Here is a 22,120-nt window from a genome sequence, read left to right on the forward strand (position 1 = left end):
TTTACACATCTGTAATGCAGAAATGTATGTTTCAAGGCAGGGACTTGATATAAAGCAGGGACTGATGATAGGTGAAGCTTAATTAATGCACTATTAGTCCAATGTGATACCAACTATATATGAAGAAGGTGTAATTACTGTAAAATCGTCTTACCGTACACTCTGTGCTCGCTGTAATGGTCAGGGTGAAATCTGAAGAGAATTCCAAGTCTCGAGTGGATGCAGTATTACAGTCGATATGCTGTTGAAAGAAATTATACAATTCTGTTAGCAACAGTGCAGAACTTAATTTAAGGTCTTCCTTTGGATGAAGGTTGTTCAGTTGCTCCCATATAAAGACAACTTTCTTAGGGCAACACTAACCTGTCCAAAAATGGGAAGAGACTAAAAAAACACCTAATGTTGTCCGCACACTGACAAAACATCTAGATCTCTCTTCCCCAAATGTCAAAGCAAACAGACACTTTGACTAGTAGTGGTTTGGAATTAGATATAAGAGCTCACTCTGTTCAATAAATTTGTTCTTAGGTAACCTTCTTGATGACAGCTGCCCATTGTGGAAATTAAGCAGCTTTCAGAGACATCCACACAGATATCCTCAGCAGCAATTAGTTTATAGGGCTGCAATTTCTCAAGTCACTTCAGCTGTAGGAAAAATCAGAGTTCTTAAAGAGTAATGAGCTTTGATTTTCAGTTGTTCATTAAAATTCCACATTTTTTCACTGTATGAAGTTCTTTAGTTGACTCAGCTAAAATGCATTAACCAAAAACATCATATACTGTTGAAACTAAATGTCATATACATTAATAATCAATATTTCTTGATGTTGCCTTGTATTTCTTTGGGGAATGTTTTTCTTTCTGAAAATTTACATTATGAACTATTTAAAACAAGAAACAGCTAATCTGAGCAAAGACACCAAAATATCTTCTGTAATAATCATATGATAAATTGGAACATTTTTAAGCTTTCCTCCAAAAATAAACCCCATTTGTTCTGAGGAATGGCTATCGATTAAAACAATTTACCTATAATGCCACTGATGCTCAACTCATTAATTTTACTAGTTTGAACTGTAACTCCAGCAAATGAGCTCACGCATTGACTTCAGGTTATTTTAAAAAACATGATTGTTACTGAGAATAAACGAGTATAAAAGCATTAAGCACAACAGTTATGTGAAATCCTGCATGATTGCAAACTCTGCCAAGTGCACACACCTGAGCTGGACAGTGACTGCTCACAACAGTATATATTAGAAAGGGACATGTGCTATTACCAGTAAAGCATTTTGCGTCTAAAACGACAGCAGTTTATAGACCACATTGGGCAACACTTTCCGGATGTTGTTTTAAATTTACTTGTTTACCTGACAAACTGATAGAGCTCAACTTATCCATGCAGCTGTTAATTTAGAGCACGTTGTATGTTCTTCCTTTTCTGTCTACCAAACTTCATCTATTTGCAAAATGTAGTCAACTACACTTCCACCTGAATCAGAACATGCAAAATTTTATAAAAACACAGCAGGTGAGAAAAGTGCCCGTGCCGCATTCATTGCGCAATCAGACCTGCCAGATGCCTAACAATTACAGCCTCAAATTCTTGATCTCTGTACCTCTGTCTTGTGCACATTCGATCACTGAGAAGAGAATTTATCTTCCCTGACATATTTCAGCAACGGAGTTGATCACTCTGCCCTCTCCTTACACTCAAGGAAAACAGACACTCGTAAGCCTCAAGTCACGCAACTTATTACAGGTGTCCTTGGGTATTTTTATTTCACTGACTCTAGAGGGAGTCTAATCAACAAGCTCAGAGGATAAAATGTAAGACACATCTGTAATGACTTCCTCATCTGCAAATAAAAAATCCTGAGATAAAAAAAGAAAAAAAAAAGAAAATAGAGATGCACAAAGTCACCAAAGTAGTTATTTGAGTCAAAGAAATATCAATCAGTCTCAGCACTTCTTACATTTGAATACTCAGTTTAAGAAACTTACTATTTTTTAATCTTTCCTATAACAGAACTATAGGCAAGAACAGCTAACAAGAACTTGCATCAGGATATACTTACAACAAAACTGTACTTCACCCGTTACTGTTTTTGCGGGCAGTATAACAACTGACCACAGCAAGTAGTTTCTATGCTGGAAGAGACTGGAACTACCCTTAGTAGTAGTGTTAAGTTCAGTGACGAATTATGTAAAAGCATTTTCTTCTATATAAAAATAGGACAGGAATGCATTTAAATAGAAATTACGTCTTTAGCAAAGAGAGAATTCCCACTGAAGGGCGGTAATATTACTGCCTTAAGTGTTTTACAATAGAACGGTAACTATATGAACAATAATTATAATACCATTGCAACAAAAAAATAAAGATCTTTGTTTATAATCGTCCTAATCTCCATGTGATCTGAACTGTTCAAATTACAACTAATCACGAAGATCGTCAGAATTTCAAACTAGTCAGTGCTGTGGATTATAACTTGTCATGTAGGTATTCTCTCATATGAATCACTACCAGCTTTGCTGCTATTCCTCATCACAAAGGTGCCACAAAAAAAGACAATACAGAAAAGTAAGCATAAAATTAATTCAATGAGTACTGCATACTTTTCGGGCGTGGCCATTCTGTTGGAAGAAGCTATGGGTGATAGCAAGTGATCCTCTCATGAAAGATCTGTTAAGCCAGCTAGCTTGACACAGGAAAAGGTAAGAACCGCCCCCTGCGACTCAATACTGTGGTGGAGGGAAAAGAAGTAGAAGGAAAAACTCTATATATTCCAGGGTTGGTTGGTTGTTTTGGTTTTTTTTTTTGTATAGTTTTTATTTCAGTTACATAATTTGTAACTTACCAAAATGCAAGTAAATTTGGGCTCGGACGGAAGAAAATGTAGAACAGAACAATCTAAACATGGGAAGATTACTTTATTAAGAGCTCAAACTTGGCAACTAATACAAGTCTTACAATCTTAACACATCAAGAACATTACTGCATTTGTATCATTGTGAAGATGCCAATATTCACACGTGTGTATTCTACCTTCGCCCCCTGCCAACCCCATAAAAAAAACCCAAGAAACTTCTGACTACTGAAAATTTAAGAAGGTTCTAGTATGGTACCTTAATGACACTGGCTGTAGATATCAGTGTGTTTGGATCCAGCACCTCCACAACAGCTTCTGGAATTACAGCCTTCTTCATGCAAGACATGTCAAAGCCATATACATCTTCCCAGAAGAGTAGCTTGTCCACATGTTTCTTCATATCCCCCACAGCTACTAGACTAATGGTGCAAATGTCAGGATAAACTGTAACAACAGAAACAGATTAGTGAAATTTTATTTTGGACATGCACAAAGAGGACTTCTCTTTTTTTCCCTTTTCTCTTTGTGGTTAACGTCTTAAAAGAACTAATAAGGTAACTTTTTTCAGCTCTTGGACAAGATGCTTTTTTCGCTACTTTATTTTCTGAAGTCCCACCAGCCCACAGAAGAGACTAGACATTGGAACTTAATTTTCCCACACTAGTCTGGTAACAGTATTTCCTGTTCATGACAAAATACCTCTGTAATTGTATCCCACTGCCAAGAAATGACTGGAAACTTGATGTCTGAAAAAAATAATTTGAAATGTCCTATTCTGCGTTCTATACAGAGACTGCCCTAAAACTTATTTAATAACCATAGGCAGACATCCAAAGGAAAAAAAAAAAAAATCAGATGAGGGCTTTACAATTACAAGAAAACTCTGTGAAAAGATCTCATTTTCAGAAAAGAGCAAATCTTCTCATTCAAAAGTTTTACTCCTGTTTCTTATCAGCTTTGGCTGGCATTTGCCTTACAGCCTAAAAAGTTATTTCTGGGTACTGAAAAAGAATAACCACTCTCATACTCTTCAGATGCAGACAGAAGAGTGACCCAACAGATTAGAACTTTCTCATCAATTCCCCCCCAGTTTTAAGATGACAGCTGTCATTATTACACCCCTTCACATCTGTGCTCTCCCTTCTCCCAAGAACATCTTCAGATCAAGTACCTACTTACAGCTTTTCCAAATAGTAGGGCAAGACTGACGTTTGTCTTTTGAACCGCTGTCTACAGCAAAGACAGACAACCTCTATCCACTATTTTATTGGAAAAGACACAAAGAACTGCTGCTATTAACACGGCTGTCTATAGCACTACCAAATAGTATGAGAAGCTCAATTCATATTTAGCTAGGTTTCTTTCTACAAAGAAATTCCCATGTTTTGATTTTAGAATTTCAAAGCCTTTAAAGCTGCATACGTTGAATTCTCGATGTGGCTTCAGAGCAAAATACCTACTAATAAACACCTTGTTTTATTTTATTTTTTATTGATACATGGATGTGGCAGCGTTAATAAAACTGACGCTGAGTTTCTCTTTTTCTCCCCCAAATCTGGTGAACTGTAAAATTAATTTTGTCTTCAGCTCTGCTTGAAATTGTAGCTTCTCAAAATGAGTATGGAGAAATCATTGGTATAGCATGGTAAGTTAAAAAAGCGGTATTTTTTGCCTTGTAAAATACTGCAGACAAACAGCTAATTGAAATTAGACCTTTTATATAGCGAGAATAGATTCAGCCTAAAGGAAATAATCTTACACATATTAATGATAAAGAAGAGTCCTCTCTAAAGAAGCTTTTTTTTTTTCATATAAAGACATTAAAGTAAGCAAGCACCTCTACATTTGGAATGACTAGTTTATAAAAAATATGAACACAGTCATTTTTCTCACTTGCTGACTGCTTAAAACAGAATTAATATATAAATACTGGCAAGCTTAAATTGCAATCTCTTTGGTAAGCTACCATTATCCCTACTTTGCAGATAAGGAACTCAAAGCAGGTTTCTCCAGGAACAGCCTATAATTAACTCAGCAGTAAAAAGGCAGTTTGATGAGAATCAGTACAGGAAGGCATTCAAACTGTCTTGTCTGAAACAAATAATTTGGTTCCAGCACACCTGACAGCTGTCACACAACCACAAAAATTAACATCTGGTGGTAGGAGTATCTGCAAGCAGTTTTTGGAGCCATCAATAAGGGATTTCCATTTCTCAAAGCTTTCACATTGCTGTTTACTCGTGTGATACCTGCATTACATTTGGCTGTACCCCTCAGCATTTCAAACCTTTAAGAGCCACCACTGATGCTCAAAAAAAATTAAAAGTGAAACAGACAACAAAAGCAAGCAATAACAGCCTCTGAGGGAATATTTTTAAGGGAAATGCTCTTCGTAGGATGCAAGTGGTATCGTGAGAAGATGGGTGAAAAGGGACTGAAAGTCCCTAGTTATAAAATAACTCACAGGAGCATCCTAGCAACACCGCAATCGAAAAATGAAAACCACAGCAAAAAAAAAAAAAGCTATCAACTACTTTATAACCTTCCTTCCTCGGACTAGCCCACATTTCTGGGACATTCTGTTAACAGGAAGAAGTTTACCCTGTCTATCAAGTGTGAAATATTTGAGCAGGACAATAATCATTTTTTATTAAACCTTTTTGTCCACGTAGCAAATCCTTACATCAGCAGCGGAACTCATGATCGATTATAGAAAGTGCTTGAACGCAAGGAAGAAGGTAAACATTTATGCTGTAATTTAATCTGCATTTTCATTTTAGCCTATCAATAGCAATAAAAAAAGCAGACAACGCCTGTTCAGACTTCACAAAAAAAAAAAATAATCTTCATTCCACCAACAGGGTACAGGTGATACATTAACTTCCAAATTTACAAACTCACACACCTCCAGAAGCATCTGCTATACTGAAGATTGACTGGAAATGTAAGCGTGTTATCTAAATATCAGCATAAATCATCTGAGTGCTGTAGAGTTTTGTAAATGTTTAAAAGCATCTGCTTAAAATTGCATTTTCCATTTCACCCATTATACTCCATCCCCCTGGAAATCCCCTGCCCTTTCTGCAACCCTGTAACACTTCCCTGTGCAATCCTGACAGACTTGTCATTTTTTCTGATTAAGCCTGTAATTCAATAATTATTCCTTCTCACAGGTGAAATGAACAAAATGCTGATTGGACAAAAGCACCTACTCCTCAACGCTCTCACAGATTCATCGCTTTGACCATCTGTGTCCTTCTCGACTCAGTGCCCAGAAGTCATCTGTCACTCGGAACAGCTCACGTGGTGAACTGAAGACGATGGGAAATCCTTTATCCCTTAGCAACGCCTCACAAACTTCAGGATGCTGAAGGGTAAGGCAGCAATCCTCCAGATAGACGGAAATAATTCCAAGTGAATACCATCTCATCACTTGGACGTGAACAAGCAAACAGTATTACGTTTTGAATGATGCCTTCCTTACCCATGTCACCCCTTGCCAACATGCACTGCACTCAAATGTATGCAAAAATCTACACTCAAGCAAGTAACAGCTCTAAAGAATAAACAGATGGGTCCTGGGCAGCAAGAATTTTATGTTCCCAAATAAAGCTATTATGTACTGTACACATTACCCTAGACAGTTCGGCGTAATCCACTTCAGCGTGCCAACAGGCTAAACTGAAGGAACTATGATATGACTGACTGAACACAAATTCAGAAATTTGGATTCTATTCCCAGCTCAGTCACTGAAAGATCTGGCCAAATCGCAGCTGCTTCTTCAGCTTTCAAACAGTCCCTGTAATAATGATCTTGGGCTCAATAGTACAAAGTGGCTTGAGACAAAATTAAACTTTATGGCAGTGAGGAGTTTCTCTGCTAAGACTTCACCTCAGAACGAGCTCTTAATTTTAGCTCATCTGATTTTGGATGCGCTCACAGCTCTGCTGCTATTCAACTACGCTGCAGAGGCGCCTGTCTTGCTAAGACGATTGCTGAACAACTTTCTCATGCACCTCAGGCACAGCCATTTACCTGCTACACAAGCTGGCTGAAGAGTGGTAACTGGAAGCAAGTTAAGGAAACAGCTTTCCATTTAAAATCTGGCCATACCAATCCATGACCGTGCTATACTGTATGCTTTGTAAAGAGTCAAATAAGAGCCCAGGACTATTCTCAGACCACAAAGGATAAGGGCAGAACCAGCATACCCTGTCTCTCGAAGGAAACTTTGGAAGGCACAAGCCAGTAGCAAATTTACCAGCAACAGAAAGACAGAAGACGACAGTATTGGAGTTTCAATAGAGGTCAAAAATTTCTGGCCCTTTTCAGAAGGCTTTGGAAGTAGTAGCTAAATGTAAAATGATTCCTTAGAAATTTAGAGGATGTCCCCAAATTTAATTATATTGCAAAGTAAAATCATCAGCATATACCTATACAGAGCACACCACAACTGTGGACTATTCCACATCACTGAAAACAAAAAACCTCTTATTCTGTCACATTGTTTGAGTGGTTTCTAAATATTTTAACACATGAACAGTAATCTCTTGCTTGCATATTCAGCTTTGTGACCAAATATCGAACAATTGCATAAACCCCCTTTTTTCAGCTGCACTCTGTGGCGTACAAAAGCTCACTGCAATCAAAGGGAAGCACTGCAGCGAGCACTGTTACATAGTCATTAATCCAATCATTAAGTCAGTGTAGTGAAACTAACTATGTGCATGGTTAGCACAAAAGAGGAAAAAGCCCCAGACTGATGACTGCGATTGAAAAGGTCAATATGAAATACAATACCAACAAAGGAATTAAGCACAAGGAATAAAGCATACGCAGAACTCGTGCAGAAAACTGCATCACATGAGGAATAAATATTTACAAGCATTTAAACACTGTTTAAGATGACACTAAGCTACTTAAAAGGATAAAAGAACTCTACTTCAAATTAAAACCTTTTCCTTCTGTCACTTCCCTACCCTCCAACCATGAAGAAAAAGGGTATATTCCCACCAGGATAGAATAAATATAGTGAACTGAAACAATGTAATTCCATTAGTTATTTCATGTGGCTTCTTGTGCCTGAAACTATGTCCTCCCCAGGCAACTTCCCTTCTCCAGGAAAACATCCTATCCACGTTTCCTCTAATTAATCCTAGCTTACTTGAAACAGTATCACACCTTACAGAATAGAACTTATTTTCCTCCGTTCATAGTTACACAGTAAATGGGATTTCGAGAAGGGAAAACAAATGCCCACATGCGTGGGAAGAAGTAGGGAGGAAAAATTTAGACTGTACTTAAGAATAAATAACCCCCTCTATTCTTAAAAACACCATTAACTTGAGACCTTGATACCTCATCTAATGTTCTTCTATTACCCATACAGTAAATTAATGCCTTGAAGCTCATACTAATGGAAACATTTTTCATTTAGACTGGCAACTCTCTCATCCATGCATAGCTTATTCTAAGTCTTTGAATTCATTTAGTTTCCCCCCAGAGCTAAATTTATTAAAAGAATTATGTGCACCAACCTGAGCCTCCCTGTGCCAGGTACTTGTCCTTTGCATAGATGACAGAATCCAGCATTGACTCAAAGAGAAGGAAATAACCCTGTTTAGGGAAAAATGCAAAGAATTCAGAAATCGTCATGCTTCTTATGTAGCCTACTTAATCAATCTACAGATAGGTTTTATCAACACAGTTTAAGAACTTTATATGCCCATACATCTCAATAAGAGCTAGCACCCGGTGAATTTCTCAAAAATAGCAATATCACTTCAAAATTTTAGTTACGTAAAGCATCGCCTTTAATTTCCCAAACTGCAAGTATCTAGCACCTACTAAATTAATAAACTACAGGCAATAAATACCCAATCTATACCAACAATTACCTGATAAGAGTCCTACAACATCAAATCAAATCCAAATTCAACTCAAACCAAGTGAAAAGCCATACATAATGATTTTGTAGTAATAACTCTGAGGCACCATACAAAAAAAAACCAAACAAAAAAAAAACCAACCAAGAAAATCTCTCTCCACTTTGTACTGCAAGTAACATTAAAATTATTGTCAGAGAAACACCAAGTGGAATACATCTTTGCTACTTCACATTTGCAACCTCGTGGTGCCCTGTACCAGCTTGGGCAATGCTCACTAAGACAGGTGGAAATAAATCATACACCAAAGACATGGGTTCTCTGGATGTTCTACATCATTTAGCAGCACCTGAACTTAAAAAAAAAATCCTCAGACAAAAATGGTTAGAACTAGATTTACATAGATAGTTTGGTGTTGGGATTAATTTGATAGCGGGTTAATCATACTGTTATGGATGGTTAGAGTAGCTTATTGCGAACTTAATCGTCAGCCATTTTCTGAAACAAAAAATAATTATATTTCCTTAATTAAACATTTCTGAGATATAAAAAAACTATATAGCAGTATTACATACAATTAGCATTTTACAGAAAACATCCGGTTTCTCAACTACTTTTAAGTAAACTGCAGATTTCTAACGCATATATAGCCCTTTGTTTTCCAATTGATTTACTGATTTTACACCCTTCCTATCTTCCAAGTTTGAGTATGATCCTTATTCTTACTGAATACTATAACACATTTCATCCACATACATGTTCTTATGACATCAAATCTATTAAGACAAATCATACTTGCTCACATTTTGAATTTTCACATAGTGTCCTAATTCCCATTTGGCTTAAAACACAGCTTGGACATAACAGCTTGATTTATACACTGACTGCCAGCAGGAAAGAACAAAAAAAAAGACAACTAGAAGTCCAGACTCTGGACCTCCAATCCTACAAGCCCAGTCAGTAACAACTAAAGAAGATTTTTTCCTTCATCTTTTCCTACCCTTCCATATTTGTACAATCATAGGAATTTTTATTTTATTTTATTTTTTGAAGTCATTACGCCAGACTACTGACAATAGACAGCACTGCATGGGAACTGCACTGCTAAGGTACCAAGTTTAATTCCAATCTATGCCATCTTGGATGTTTATTTTGCCTAAGGATCTTAGAAGAAAAAACACTGCAAGTTCAGAATTGCTTACAAGCAACACCATCAACATAGCAGCCTTCAGAACTAAAAACAAAACCAGAAAACCACAAACTCGAAGCATGACGTACTTGTATTCAATAGCAGAAATGCCCTTTTCTCAACCCGTTTCTTCTGGTCACAGGACAGTGCTCTAGTGGACACTTTTCTTCCAAATGTTGCTTGCTCTTCCACTTTACTGCCTAACTTCTATCAAGTCCTTAGAATAAGTCCCAGAAAAACAACTACTGCTTTGTGAGCAATATGATTTTTAGTAAGCTTTGCAAAATGGTCGGAAAGGCCAGCAGCTCCCATTGCATCAGGCAGAGATGCCAAAAGCACAGAACGTAACCCAAGTTTTATTTTTGTTTATTCTTATTCTCGCAGTTTTAAAAACAGAATATGTATAGTTCATAAAAATTCTTTTCAGATGCTTTTAACTGAAAATGAGTTGTTTCCACAGTACTTTAAATATGACCTCTAGGACATATCTTAAGACTAATTACCAGCAAGAGTTACAAAGCAACGTTTTTACGGATCAGCTCTTCACTTATTTCTTCCTGCCTAAAATGCCTGTCACCTACAACATCTGCCAAACAAGTGCAAGAAGTACAGCTGGAAGACACACCTTTTCATGAGAAATACAGTGAAATTTTCACCGTCATTTCGCTGACCTTTCCACTCTGGCACCATTGGCTCTCCCCCCATCTTCCCACTTCCATCTCCCCCCCAATTCATTATAGCATTCCTGTAAGTTACATAAACCGTCAATGGTACTGAATCAAGTCATTTATTACTTACACCGAAGCGTTTTGCTCAGTGTGCTGTGCTCATCGGTAGTGTAATTTAGAATGTAATTTCACAGGCTGCTGGCTCACCTGTAGGGGTGCCATCTGGAAAGAGAATTATACCTGACGTCTTTTCCCCGTGATGCTGTGGGGTGCTCTTGCTTCCACCCCAAGAATGGTCAGGCCTTTGTTTTTTCTTAAGCAGGTATTCACATTCTCAAAATTAATTATTGCAAAGAGATCTCTAGGACACAAATCTGTGAGCCGCATATTAATAATTCAATCTTGCTCGTGGCTGAACTAAGACACATAAAAGGTGACAAGTTCTCTGTTAAAGACAATCTGAATATATGGCACATCTTAAATGTCGTGCTGTCGTATGATGCGTTTGCTACTAAAAAGCTGGCCATTTCTTTCTCAAAATCAAGTTCCTTATTTTTATCTTTTCAAAACTGAAACGGTTGTTCTCCAGCTAACAAAAAACCCCTCCCACACATATAAACAGACTTGGACAGGAACAGAAATACACAGCACTACAGAGCATACTCGGTTCAAGCATCTGTCCTACATCATGTCTGTCCAAGAAATCAGCTGTCAAAAAGGCAGAAGCCCACTGCCAAATTTGAATCCAGAGGAATGTGAATATTGCTACTTTTCTTAAATATATTTTGTATATATGTATTTTATGTTTGTAACAATTATAAAAAGGCTCACAAAACTTTGATGGCTTAATATCCTGCATTGTTAAATGTCTCTATTATTCAAATACACTACAGTACTAATATTGATTTTCATTTTAATTCAAAGCTACATAAAAATATTACACCAATTGATTGAAGTGTTAAGTATAGGAAGTTCCTTTAACATTAGTGCTTCAGTATTCATCGTGATACTCTTCATTGAGAAAAACAGATTAAGCTCTTTAAAACCATCAAGACACAAGAACAACATTGAATTCTGGAGTATAACTCATCGCGTGGAGAATATTAAAGAAAAAAGCACAAGTTACTTAAGACTAAAAATGCCTCTTCATCTACTTTTCCCTTATCTGTTCCTATCAAGTACCTTGTGGAACTTGGTTTTGCCTTCACTTATTTCTACTTATTGGTGAAAGTCAAATGTATTTCAAAAAGTGGTATTAGCATGTTTACAATAGCAAGAATAAGCAGAACTTTTAGTACAGCAGAAAAAACATGTGAAGGTAGAATTGAGAAGAAATATTTAACCACTTGAATAACTGTTGTGTTTCCCCCCTGCCTTCTATCAAAGATCCAGTTTATTACTTTCTGTAACATAACTGAACCTGGTCCGGTACTTCAGATTTGGTAAGGTCCAAAACTGAGTATTTCATCACGTGAAAGGCAACTATGGAATCACTGGCCCAGAGAGCAGACCTTTTTTTTTTTTTTTTAAAAAAAAAATCCCTGTCAGTATAAAAAAAGTATATTATTTTCTTGATCTGAAACTTCTAAATACAAGGTTTCCATCAGACTGCAGAGCAAAACAAGTCACAGAGGGTACATAAAACAGATTCTGATTTATGAAATAAAATGCAATCTTGCGTTAACAGATGCACAAAACTGATGGGGCCCACCCAATTTTGTGAAAAATTACCTTTTACTTGACAAAATCCCCCCCAAACCTGTGGTGCACTGAAATGAGAAGCAGCAGCTCCATGTAAAGTCTTCTGCATGCTCTGCTGCAGCACCATTTCCCTCATGCAAAGTCAGCCTTCATGCTGATGTCCGAGGTATGTTTTAATTTTAAGAAAAAGGAAATAATTCATTACTGTCAGAGCAAGCCTACACATTTCTAAACCACTTCTTGACTATCTTATTATGCACATCCTGTTACGTCCTTAAACAAATACAAGATGTGTGAGAACACCAAATGGGAAGATCTAAAGTGCTGAGAAATTATACTCATTATTGGCGTTGGCAAAAAAAGCAAGTATTTCAGGCAAGGAAATGCAATTCCTTTATAAAAAGCATTTTGCTGTAAAGAAATCAAAGCATTCTGCTACTTACACAGCATTATTGAAAACACAAAAAAGAAAAACTCAATTCTTAGGTGAAATTATAAATTATTATTGTGTTAAAAAAATAGAACACTTGTATTAATGCACCTCCAAATACTAACAGAAACAACAGAGAATTTTAAGACTACAGAAAGTGTTAGAAAAGCACCATCACTGCATACACATCATAGAAATGGGGGAAAGGAGGAAGGAGAAAAGATGGTTTCCACTGTTTCAGACATGCTCATTTTCTAGTCCTTTTCCCCAAATCCTGAATACCTCTCATTCACAGCCCATCCTGATACCACTTCAAAATTATCTAACAAAAAAAAAAGAAAAAAAAAAGAGGGAAGAAAAAAAAAAAAAAAAAGAGACATTAGCTACCTGAGCTAGAAGACAAGATTAGTGGATTCTATACATTGTTTATTTTAATTTGAGACTCCGAGTTTTTCCCCCTGTAAAACTCTATTGTATATTCAGTACCATAAAGCACTGCATAAACCCGCAATTTATGAGACTGCACTGTGCTCTAACACTGTATTTGAGACAACCATCTCAGGCAATTGTCTCTCACAATAAAACCCCTTAGAAACAAGAAATGCAGATATTTTTCAAGTGAATAAAACCCTCAACCTCTAACATTATCTTAGCTAGATAAAGGAAGTAAAAGCATTACGACGGAAAAAATCTGCACACAGATGCAGCTAGGTAAGAACATTCCAGAAAAACGTTACATGCATTTTGTTCCTTTCTGCACTCATCTTTTCAATAAGCAGCCTATGAAATTCACAATTACACTATCAAAATCCACGCATGCAATAACAGAGTCACCTTTGGATGTTGATAGCATTTCTTCTCCTGCCCAGCATTTCAATTTAACCAAAAATGAGCTTCAGCACTTGTCACAGCATCTCTCATTTATATACTGTACGTAAAATTACTCTAATTACAGTAAAACATCACTGTTTTTTAAAAGTTGGTAGATCTGAGCACATCCTGACAGAGAGCAAGTCTACAGTGCAGACAATTCATAAGTGCTTTCCCACCAGCCACACAAAGAGCAGCACATTGAAGTCAAAATTCCAAACTTCTGATGAAATTTGAGCATTTGCAAACCGTTTTCAGGGCAAGTCACTAACTGACAAGGGTTTTCATTCATTACACCAAGGTGCAAATAAATTGCAGGGACAATAATTTGTAGCTTCGCAAATTAAGGCTTCCAAAAGTTTCACACATCTGAGCTCCAGGCAGCCAAGAAGAATGGTCCATCAGAAGCTCACAGCCCTGCTATAGAGTATGAAACGATCACAGAGAGCGAGACCTCTACAAAACCAAAGCCAGCAGTGAGATCTTCTATAAAATTCACCCATTCTTACATTCTAATAACCAGTCTCCAAGAAACAGAAGACTTTCTCCTTACAGAATGAGTTTGGTTAGCAGAACAAGCCATTACTTGGCCATTTTTGTGTTCTTTCTTATGGCAACATGGTTTATTGGGTGAACTGGCTCTTTGGTCCACCTGCTCTCCCCTTGTGCTCTTGGGTCACAGCACACAAGAATCCCTTCTGTCAGGCTGCATAGTTCAACAATGTTTTGCTAAAAGGAATGCACAGCTGTCTTCAGAGTGGAAAAAGTCTAAATAGGTGGCTTTATCTGGGTCTTAAGTAGTCCAACAGGCCCTCCATCTTCAGCAATCTGCCTTTTGGACACCAGCTGAGCAGCTCATCACACCTTCCACTGTCTTTCTCAATGGTTTATATACAGGTTTTAGTCAAACACAATCACACATACGCCCTGCTATGATCCGATTTTAACAAACGCATAAATTCATTGTTTGTGACATCTGAAGTAAGTCTTGACATTAAAAGCAAGATCACCGCTAATTTATTTCACAGGCTTAAATAACGCCACTGAAGAGACAATTGCTCATTATTCAGCCTCCTAACCTGGAACATGACAAAATCATATCCAGATGAATTTAAAACTGAAATAGATTATTTTGGAAGATGCCAAATATTCATTTGAAACATAACTTGGCTACATATATATATAAAAACACACAAGTATTACACAGTGGGTAGGGGTTTGTACTATGCTTCTCCCGTTCCTGCATATTTTAAGGTAACAAATTTAAAAATGAAAGAGAAGTAGGAACAGCAAGCAGTTTGTTAAAGTCATAGGTCACTCACACAATTAAGAAAAATGCTCAGCAGGAGCCATCACGTTGGAGATGCTCATAACGCAACACTACCTTTTACAATAGACTGTTCTATGTGCCATCTTTCTCAGAAAGCCTGTTCTAGAAACGTTCCTTGGGGATGCAGTATTTTTCCCTCTCTCCAGCCCCCGCTCTGCTGCTTCACACTTGTTTTTTAATTTTCTGATGCTCCATACACAGCTCTAAAAAAGCTTATAATGTACTGGTCTTAAGCACAGTTCCGTACCAAGGAAAACAAAGCTATGGCTCCACAAAAGGGTTTGATGTTTACTAGTCTAAAAGCAGTTTGTTTTCTAAACTGAATAGTAACTTCTCATATTTTTGTTACAAAGAAAAAAACCCACTGTTACCATCAGAATTTTCCTGCTAGCCCATACAGATTCTGCAAATGAAGAGCTGAAAACTGGCATATATTGAATGCCTTTTCACTCTCACGCTTTGCATTTCCAACATTTTCAAGCATTTATATTCACATATTAACAAAATATTTCACAGTGGTCAGTATCATGTACGGAAGGAACAGAAAAAGCAAATTCACACAGGAAAGCCAGACAAAGAGGAATCTTCATTTGCATCTAGGCAACAAAATGTTCCTTTCTGGACAGTGTTGGAACAGTGCACGCACCGTCCAGCTATCAATCTTACTTCCACGGTATTGTCCTCTTTATCTCTGTACTGCAGCAACCTATAAAAATGCTAACATTCCTAAATATTTAAAATTCCTAATTAAGTTAAATGCACATGGCTATATAATTATGACATTAAAAGGTAAATTAGCACACAAATGGGAAACATAGAACATGCAATACTTCATTTCCTAGAGCTGCTTTTTGAAATCCTTTACTTCACCTTAGAGGCACTGATTTACAACATAACTTAAGCTCTTAAGTGCCCAAGCTACTTGTAAAAACAAATCTTTGGCTCCAGAATGAGAAACGTGATTTTTGGAACATTATTCTTGGTGCACATATTAGGCAACTGATCAGGAGTTTCCCTGAAAGAACTATAATTACGTTTCTAGTGAAGTCACTGTACTGTCAGAAATCACCAACCGTAACACACTATTTTTAAACCACTAGTTTAAGCCAATGCCTTAAACCTTCCTTGAAACTAGTGACCTCAACACTAAATTAAGCTCATGCTTCATATAACGTTAATTATAGCAGCGGAGGAAAAGTTTTTGCAGATTTCCAGCTCACTGAAATATGTAATATAAAAAAAGCCACAGAAAAACCAAAGCAAACAATTTATTTCCACCTGTACCTGGAAATTAGTTAGATACATACAGATCCACAGCGAAAACGTGGCCTCTCTCCCAAAGAAACAGGGATGTTGTACCATAGTACAACAGCCACAATTTGTAAGAAAAACCCCAAATCAAAAACAAGTAACTTAGAATGTAACTTTTCATTATTGATCTTGAATTTGAAGGACAAATTCTTTAAGTCCAAACAGTGGGAACTGGCATGGAGAAAACCTGTATTTTCAAGTGCTTTTTGAAGGTCTGCAATACGAGGAGACTGAATAGTCAAAGTCCACAAAAAAGTCTCAACGGGTGTTTCCTACCACATTTTCGATAGGGAACAGGCTTATTCAACCACTACGAAGTTCAGCATGGCACTGAGTCTTGTCACACAGTTTTCTTTATTAGGATCAATGGCAGGTAACAGGCACAACTATGTCACCAGTACGATGACAACAGTCATCAGCCAGCACATGAAAAAAGGTAACAGGCCAACAGCTAAAATCTAATGAATTCCAGGAAATGGATCATTTACACTCTGCATACTGCATTTCCTATTGGCCATCATCTTGACTTCGTACTTTTAATATCAGTTATTTTATTCTTATACTAAAAAACTGCAATAAATAGTAAAGCTGTTTTCAAGCTCTCTGTTTGCAGATTTCCCAACGTATGCTCCTCACCTCCTTACCGCCTTTGCCACACAGTCACCTTAGTCTTTAGCCATCTTGGTGGACTGAAGGTATTTTACTCATCAGAATGATCTGACTAGCTGACTAATACAATGTTTCTCCATGACTTTCACCTGAGCAGCTATAATAGTATTATTCCAGAATACGGAGTACTCCTGTAGATTTGCATGCCAACTACGTAACAAACTTAGTGCTGTACCCAAACCAGCTCAACTGTAGAGAACCTTGACTTGAAAGAGCGTGAACGAGAGGGATCAGTAATTGTATTCAAGTACCACATAATCAGGATGGTCATCCTATCTCCCACATTGTCAGAGATACTGTTGCAAGCATGATAAATTTTTGGTCAAAAAAAAAAAAAAAGCATCGCTTTAAGAATAATTTTTCAAATTAAATAAAACAACACATTTTTTCCTAAAAATAACTGTCTTGAAGAGAATATTCATGCACCTTACCATCCATTCAGATATAATTACATCCACTTTTTCCAAAGGCAGATCTACTTCTTCTATTCTTCCTTTGACTAACGTAATGATATTTTCCAGTTTATTTAACCTGCAAGTCACAACATAAACAAATTAGTTTATATTTTCAATCTACACTGTCAAAAGAGATATACTGATGTCTGTATTTTGCATTTCTCCCCCTAATAATGGTCTTCTAACTAATCAAGAAAGCAGTAAAACATAATACTCCTCAGTTACATTTCAGCGGAAATGTTTCTGAGTATCCAAAAACTGTACCAGATTAAGTGTCAGGCAAAGACAGCAGACAGTAGATCTGTATACCTTCAGTGTGCTGTGCATGCAAATGTATAAGCTTCAGAAACCAGGAAAAGAGAAGAGAGGACAATTTAAAATGACGCTCCTTTTTACTTACAAGTTGCTTCTTACCAGTTCTCCTTCTTTGACCTCTGTAGCATAAATCTATAGGGATTAGAGCCTACTCATCACACTAGGATAGCAATGGAAATTCACTTCCTCACAAAGCTGTTTTGCACGACTTGGTTTTTTATTTAACAAAACTAGCTGCAAAGTCACTGCGAACAAACATTCCCTCTGGATCAGTATTACAGTTATTCCACACTAAAGACATCCTCCCCACTGTGGCTTTGGCCAAAATCATCATCTGCGATGTCTAGTAACGGCAGTAATCGGGTATTACCTCACATGCAAGTAATGGTACTACCATCCTGTATAAGGAGGAAGGTACTGTGACGTGACTACAGTTTTTGAAACAAAAACTGCATGACAGTGAAATTACTAAAGATATAAACCCTTTACATTTAGTGTTTTTCTTCTTGGCAAGCCATATTAGTCTTTCTTGCACATTCCATTATTACAATAGCTATTCTTACAGATGACAGAAAAGTATTCACATGAAAGAAATTTATCTTTCCGTTGCAGTTCTTATCTCTGCCCCTTCCCTCCCTGTCCTGATATCTCACTCTCACATTCCGTCTGGCTTTCAGTGCAGACCAGTAACCACATTAAAAATTCAATCTAAAAGAAAATAGAGAAAGATCAGAATGAAGGGAGGGAAAGGAAAGGGTCAAAGGGCTAGTTGAACATGTGGGCTATTGGAAAGATCAATTAAATACTCTACACACAACAGTATGCTGATAGAGGAGTAGTAGTTCATCACTAGTATCATAATTTAATGCTGCAAACAGAAGTAAAACCAGAAGTTCAAAGTGAGAAATAAAATGCTAAAGAGCTATCACCCGCAACAATATTTTAAGGACAAAAAGATGTAAGGAAAACTTCCTAAATGACCACATACAAGGACATGATTTAAAACAAAGGAGAGGAAAAATTATTAATTCATTACGTACTTGTTTTCAGTTGTAAGGTATAAAAGAAAAACCCAACCACAAAATAATGTAGTTTACACATTGTAGGAAAAATTGCTGAGATGCCGTTTAGAAAGTACACTTGAGTTTACTGTTGTAGAGTAACAGTGATGAACGACAAAAATCAAGTCATTCGCTGCACTAGAAATTTTAGGGGCAGCTATTCACAGTAAGAAAAAGAGAAGGCAAACATTTAGTTAAAAGTAAGCTTACTATGTAACCTTGGGAAAGAATCATGCCATCTGGCCACTCGTTCCAGATTACCTACACAAAAGGTTTCTAGTAATTAGCATGCTAGAAATTAAAAAAGCTCTTAAGCACATACTGTAATCACAAGTGGAGGCACACTGCAGTAGTCATTTTTAAGCTACACAGAGCTGTTCAGTATTCCAATAAATGTGTCACTCCATTGCAAGTTTGTCAGCTTTATTCTTTTTTTAAAAGTAGGTTTAACAAGACAAATATAAATTGTTTTGATGCGAATTGAAAACTTTAATGTGAATTGAACCTTTTATAGCAGAAGGTATCTATAAATGTGCAGCCTTAGCAATGGTTCACTGTGTACTTCAAGCAGCAATTCATCACTCTCTAGAGAGCTTACGGGTTTTGATTTGTTATTTTTCTGAAAGGCTTCCCCTTCTCCTCACCAAAGGTAATACGTGTTGGCTGATACTTCTATCCTCCTCTAAGTATAAATAACACCTAAAGGACTTTGTGTGCACTTGTTGAAAGATATGAACAATCCTGCGTTTGTCATCTACTACATTCAAAATAAAACACCATTTCACATTTGTAACCACTGCAGGTGACAAGGACTCCTGGGAAAAGTTCTCTTCAGAGAACAAGTTCTTGTGCCATAAAAGCATTTTGGTCGAAGTTGCATCTAACGCTTAGCATGGTACTTTTCTTCAACAGGCATTTATTTAATTGAATTATTTTACAGCATCCAAGTGTGCCGTGTTGCGTCTCCAATGTGTGAAGTGGTATCTAACCTAAAAATTCTGCCTAGACAACCTTATTTCTGTATGATTTAAGCTTGCATAGAAACTGTCAATCCCAAATTCCTCAGTATCTACCTTGACTTTCTTTTCAACAGCTGCTCTTACAAAAACAACCAAGCCCAAAAAACCTACACCCCTCAGCTATCAAGAGTACACATTTTCACCTACAATTCTCCTACCTCATGCTAGGAAATACTTTTTAAGTCTTCAGATGCCGTTGCTTAATTTTTACATATACTCAGAGTCTCCCATATTACCCTCTATAGGTAAATTAGCAAAATGTGGAGTGGATAAATGAACTATCAGATGGGTGGAAAGCTGTCTAGACCATGAAGTTCGAGAGGTCACAGAAGGAGTACAGAGTCCAGCAGCCGGGTACCAGAGGTGTCCCTCAGGGTTCAGTGCTAGTTCTGATACTAATTAACACCTTGATTAGTGACCTAATGGGACAGAACGCACCCTCAGCAAGTCTGTGGATAATGCTGAACTCGGGGGGGAGTTGTTGACACACTACAGGGTAGGGCTGCTATTTAGAGGTACCTCAGACTGTAGAACAGTCTAGCAGGAATCTCAGAGATCTGGTGTCTCAACTTTGTTTGTTGTCTAGAAATTTACAATTTTATCAGTAGCAACATTTAAAGCGTCAGAACAGAAAATGGACTGGCAACAGTCAGTTGGAGCCTCCACAGCAAGGTAGCACTGGCCATATGCTAGCATTAGGAGAAAGGTCTGGAAAACACCCTGCCTTAACCACAGTCCTGTTTTAATTACCTCTATCATAGGAGCAAACAACTTGACTCCACATCAAAACCTGTGTTAATTCTTAGGACAAAGGACTTCAGTAAATGACATATTGAGTGATAGGTGATAATTAACTTAACAGCATTTTAATAACTTTTTACAGCAACATTTACCATGCTTTTCTCAGAACTTTTCCTACCTGATGATGTCCATGGCTTGATAGATGATTTCAGACTGGTCGACTCCAATCACTTTCTTCGCGCCTGCTTTGGCGGCAAACATGGAGAGTATTCCAGTTCCGCAGCCAACATCCAAAACCACCTGAAACAAATACAATGTTTATTTTCACCTCCATCTATTTCCCTTGCTACGATTTTTCTACACATCTTGCTACATCAGTGAGATACCACGTCCTAACAGAAGGAACAAATGGTAGCATCGAGTCTTACATTCAGAGGTATCCAAATCAAATCACAGTTCTAACTCCACACCCTCTACTAACCCTTTACAGAGAGACAATGAAGCAGACTTGCTCCAGCTGCAGATGAACTCAGTCACATGGGAAACACTCATAAGCAATTATTTCAGCTAAAAAGTTACATGAACAGGAGAAATGGGAAATTAGAGGCTGAGCACTTTTAATCAGTGAATCACTAACAACCGAATTTAACACTGGCACTGAAAAAACATATTCTAATTGCAGTTTCTCATTAAGAGTCTATTCAGAAATTTTATTTAGGAATCCTCTGCTAGAAATGGCCTCAAAACAGCCATGGCTCAAGGTGACTAAATTTCAAAATGGTGACTGGCACTGTTGCAACACGTAGAAATATTTTCTGTCTAACACTATATGTAATCAAAATAGGACCAAAAAAATCCCAGAAGATGGGACCCCTAAGTTTTCATTAAAGAAAAATAAACTTTAGTGCTACACTTGAAAGAAATACACCCAAAATAGGAACAAACTCATGTAAATGCTTGTTTTTGATATCTCACATATTAGCTACTGTAGGAAGATGAAAAGTTTAAAAATGCTAAGTGACTAAGAAAATAGTACCAAATATACTAATAAGTAGAGTTGAGTTGCCAGCAGTGTTGAACTTCATAACGCAGAGATTTTACAAAGTAGCTTTGTTCAGGCCTCAATATCATAATTTAACTGCTGGAAACTTCTCAATAGCTTAAAACCTAACACTTTTAATCTTGAATGTGTTACAGTAGATTTTTAAGTTATCGATTTCACGTTTGATGTTTTCACAGAAACACTGAATTGTTGAGGCTGAAAGGAACCTCTGGAGATCACATTCCAAAGCAGGGTCAACTAGAGCAGGTTGCTCAGAACCACACTCGAGTGGCTTCCGAGTTTTTTTCCAAGGATAGAGACTGCACAACCTCTCTGGGCAACCCAAGCCACCATTCAATTACCCTCGCAGTAAAATAAAAGCGATTCCTGACGTTTAAACACAATTGCCTGGAATTCGATCTGTGCTGACTGCTTTCATCCTGTCCCTGAGCACGACTGGTCTGGATCCACCTCCTTTACTCCCCCCCGACCACCAGGCATTTACACATGCTGATAAGACCTCTCCTGAGCCTTCTCTCCTCCAGACAAAACAAGCCCAG

The 22,120-nt window shown here is 37.3% G+C and overlaps 1 protein-coding gene across 1 annotated transcript in view; it reads right to left on the minus strand.

The window, feature by feature from the left end:
- The window catches only part of PRMT3 (protein arginine methyltransferase 3), a 67,400-nt gene that overhangs the window by 24,502 nt on the left and 20,778 nt on the right, over positions 1-22,120 (minus strand). The window contains exons 9-13 of the mRNA XM_074149108.1: positions 20,697-20,818; positions 17,359-17,458; positions 8,412-8,490; positions 3,130-3,317; positions 155-241 (exon numbers count right to left, since the gene is read on the minus strand). Of these exons, the coding sequence (XP_074005209.1) occupies positions 155-241; positions 3,130-3,317; positions 8,412-8,490; positions 17,359-17,458; positions 20,697-20,818 (576 nt within the window). The remainder of the gene's footprint in view (positions 1-154; positions 242-3,129; positions 3,318-8,411; positions 8,491-17,358; positions 17,459-20,696; positions 20,819-22,120) is intronic.

Source organism: Numenius arquata, chromosome 6, assembly GCF_964106895.1.
Source record: "Numenius arquata chromosome 6, bNumArq3.hap1.1, whole genome shotgun sequence".
Lineage (NCBI taxonomy): Eukaryota > Metazoa > Chordata > Aves > Charadriiformes > Scolopacidae > Numenius > Numenius arquata.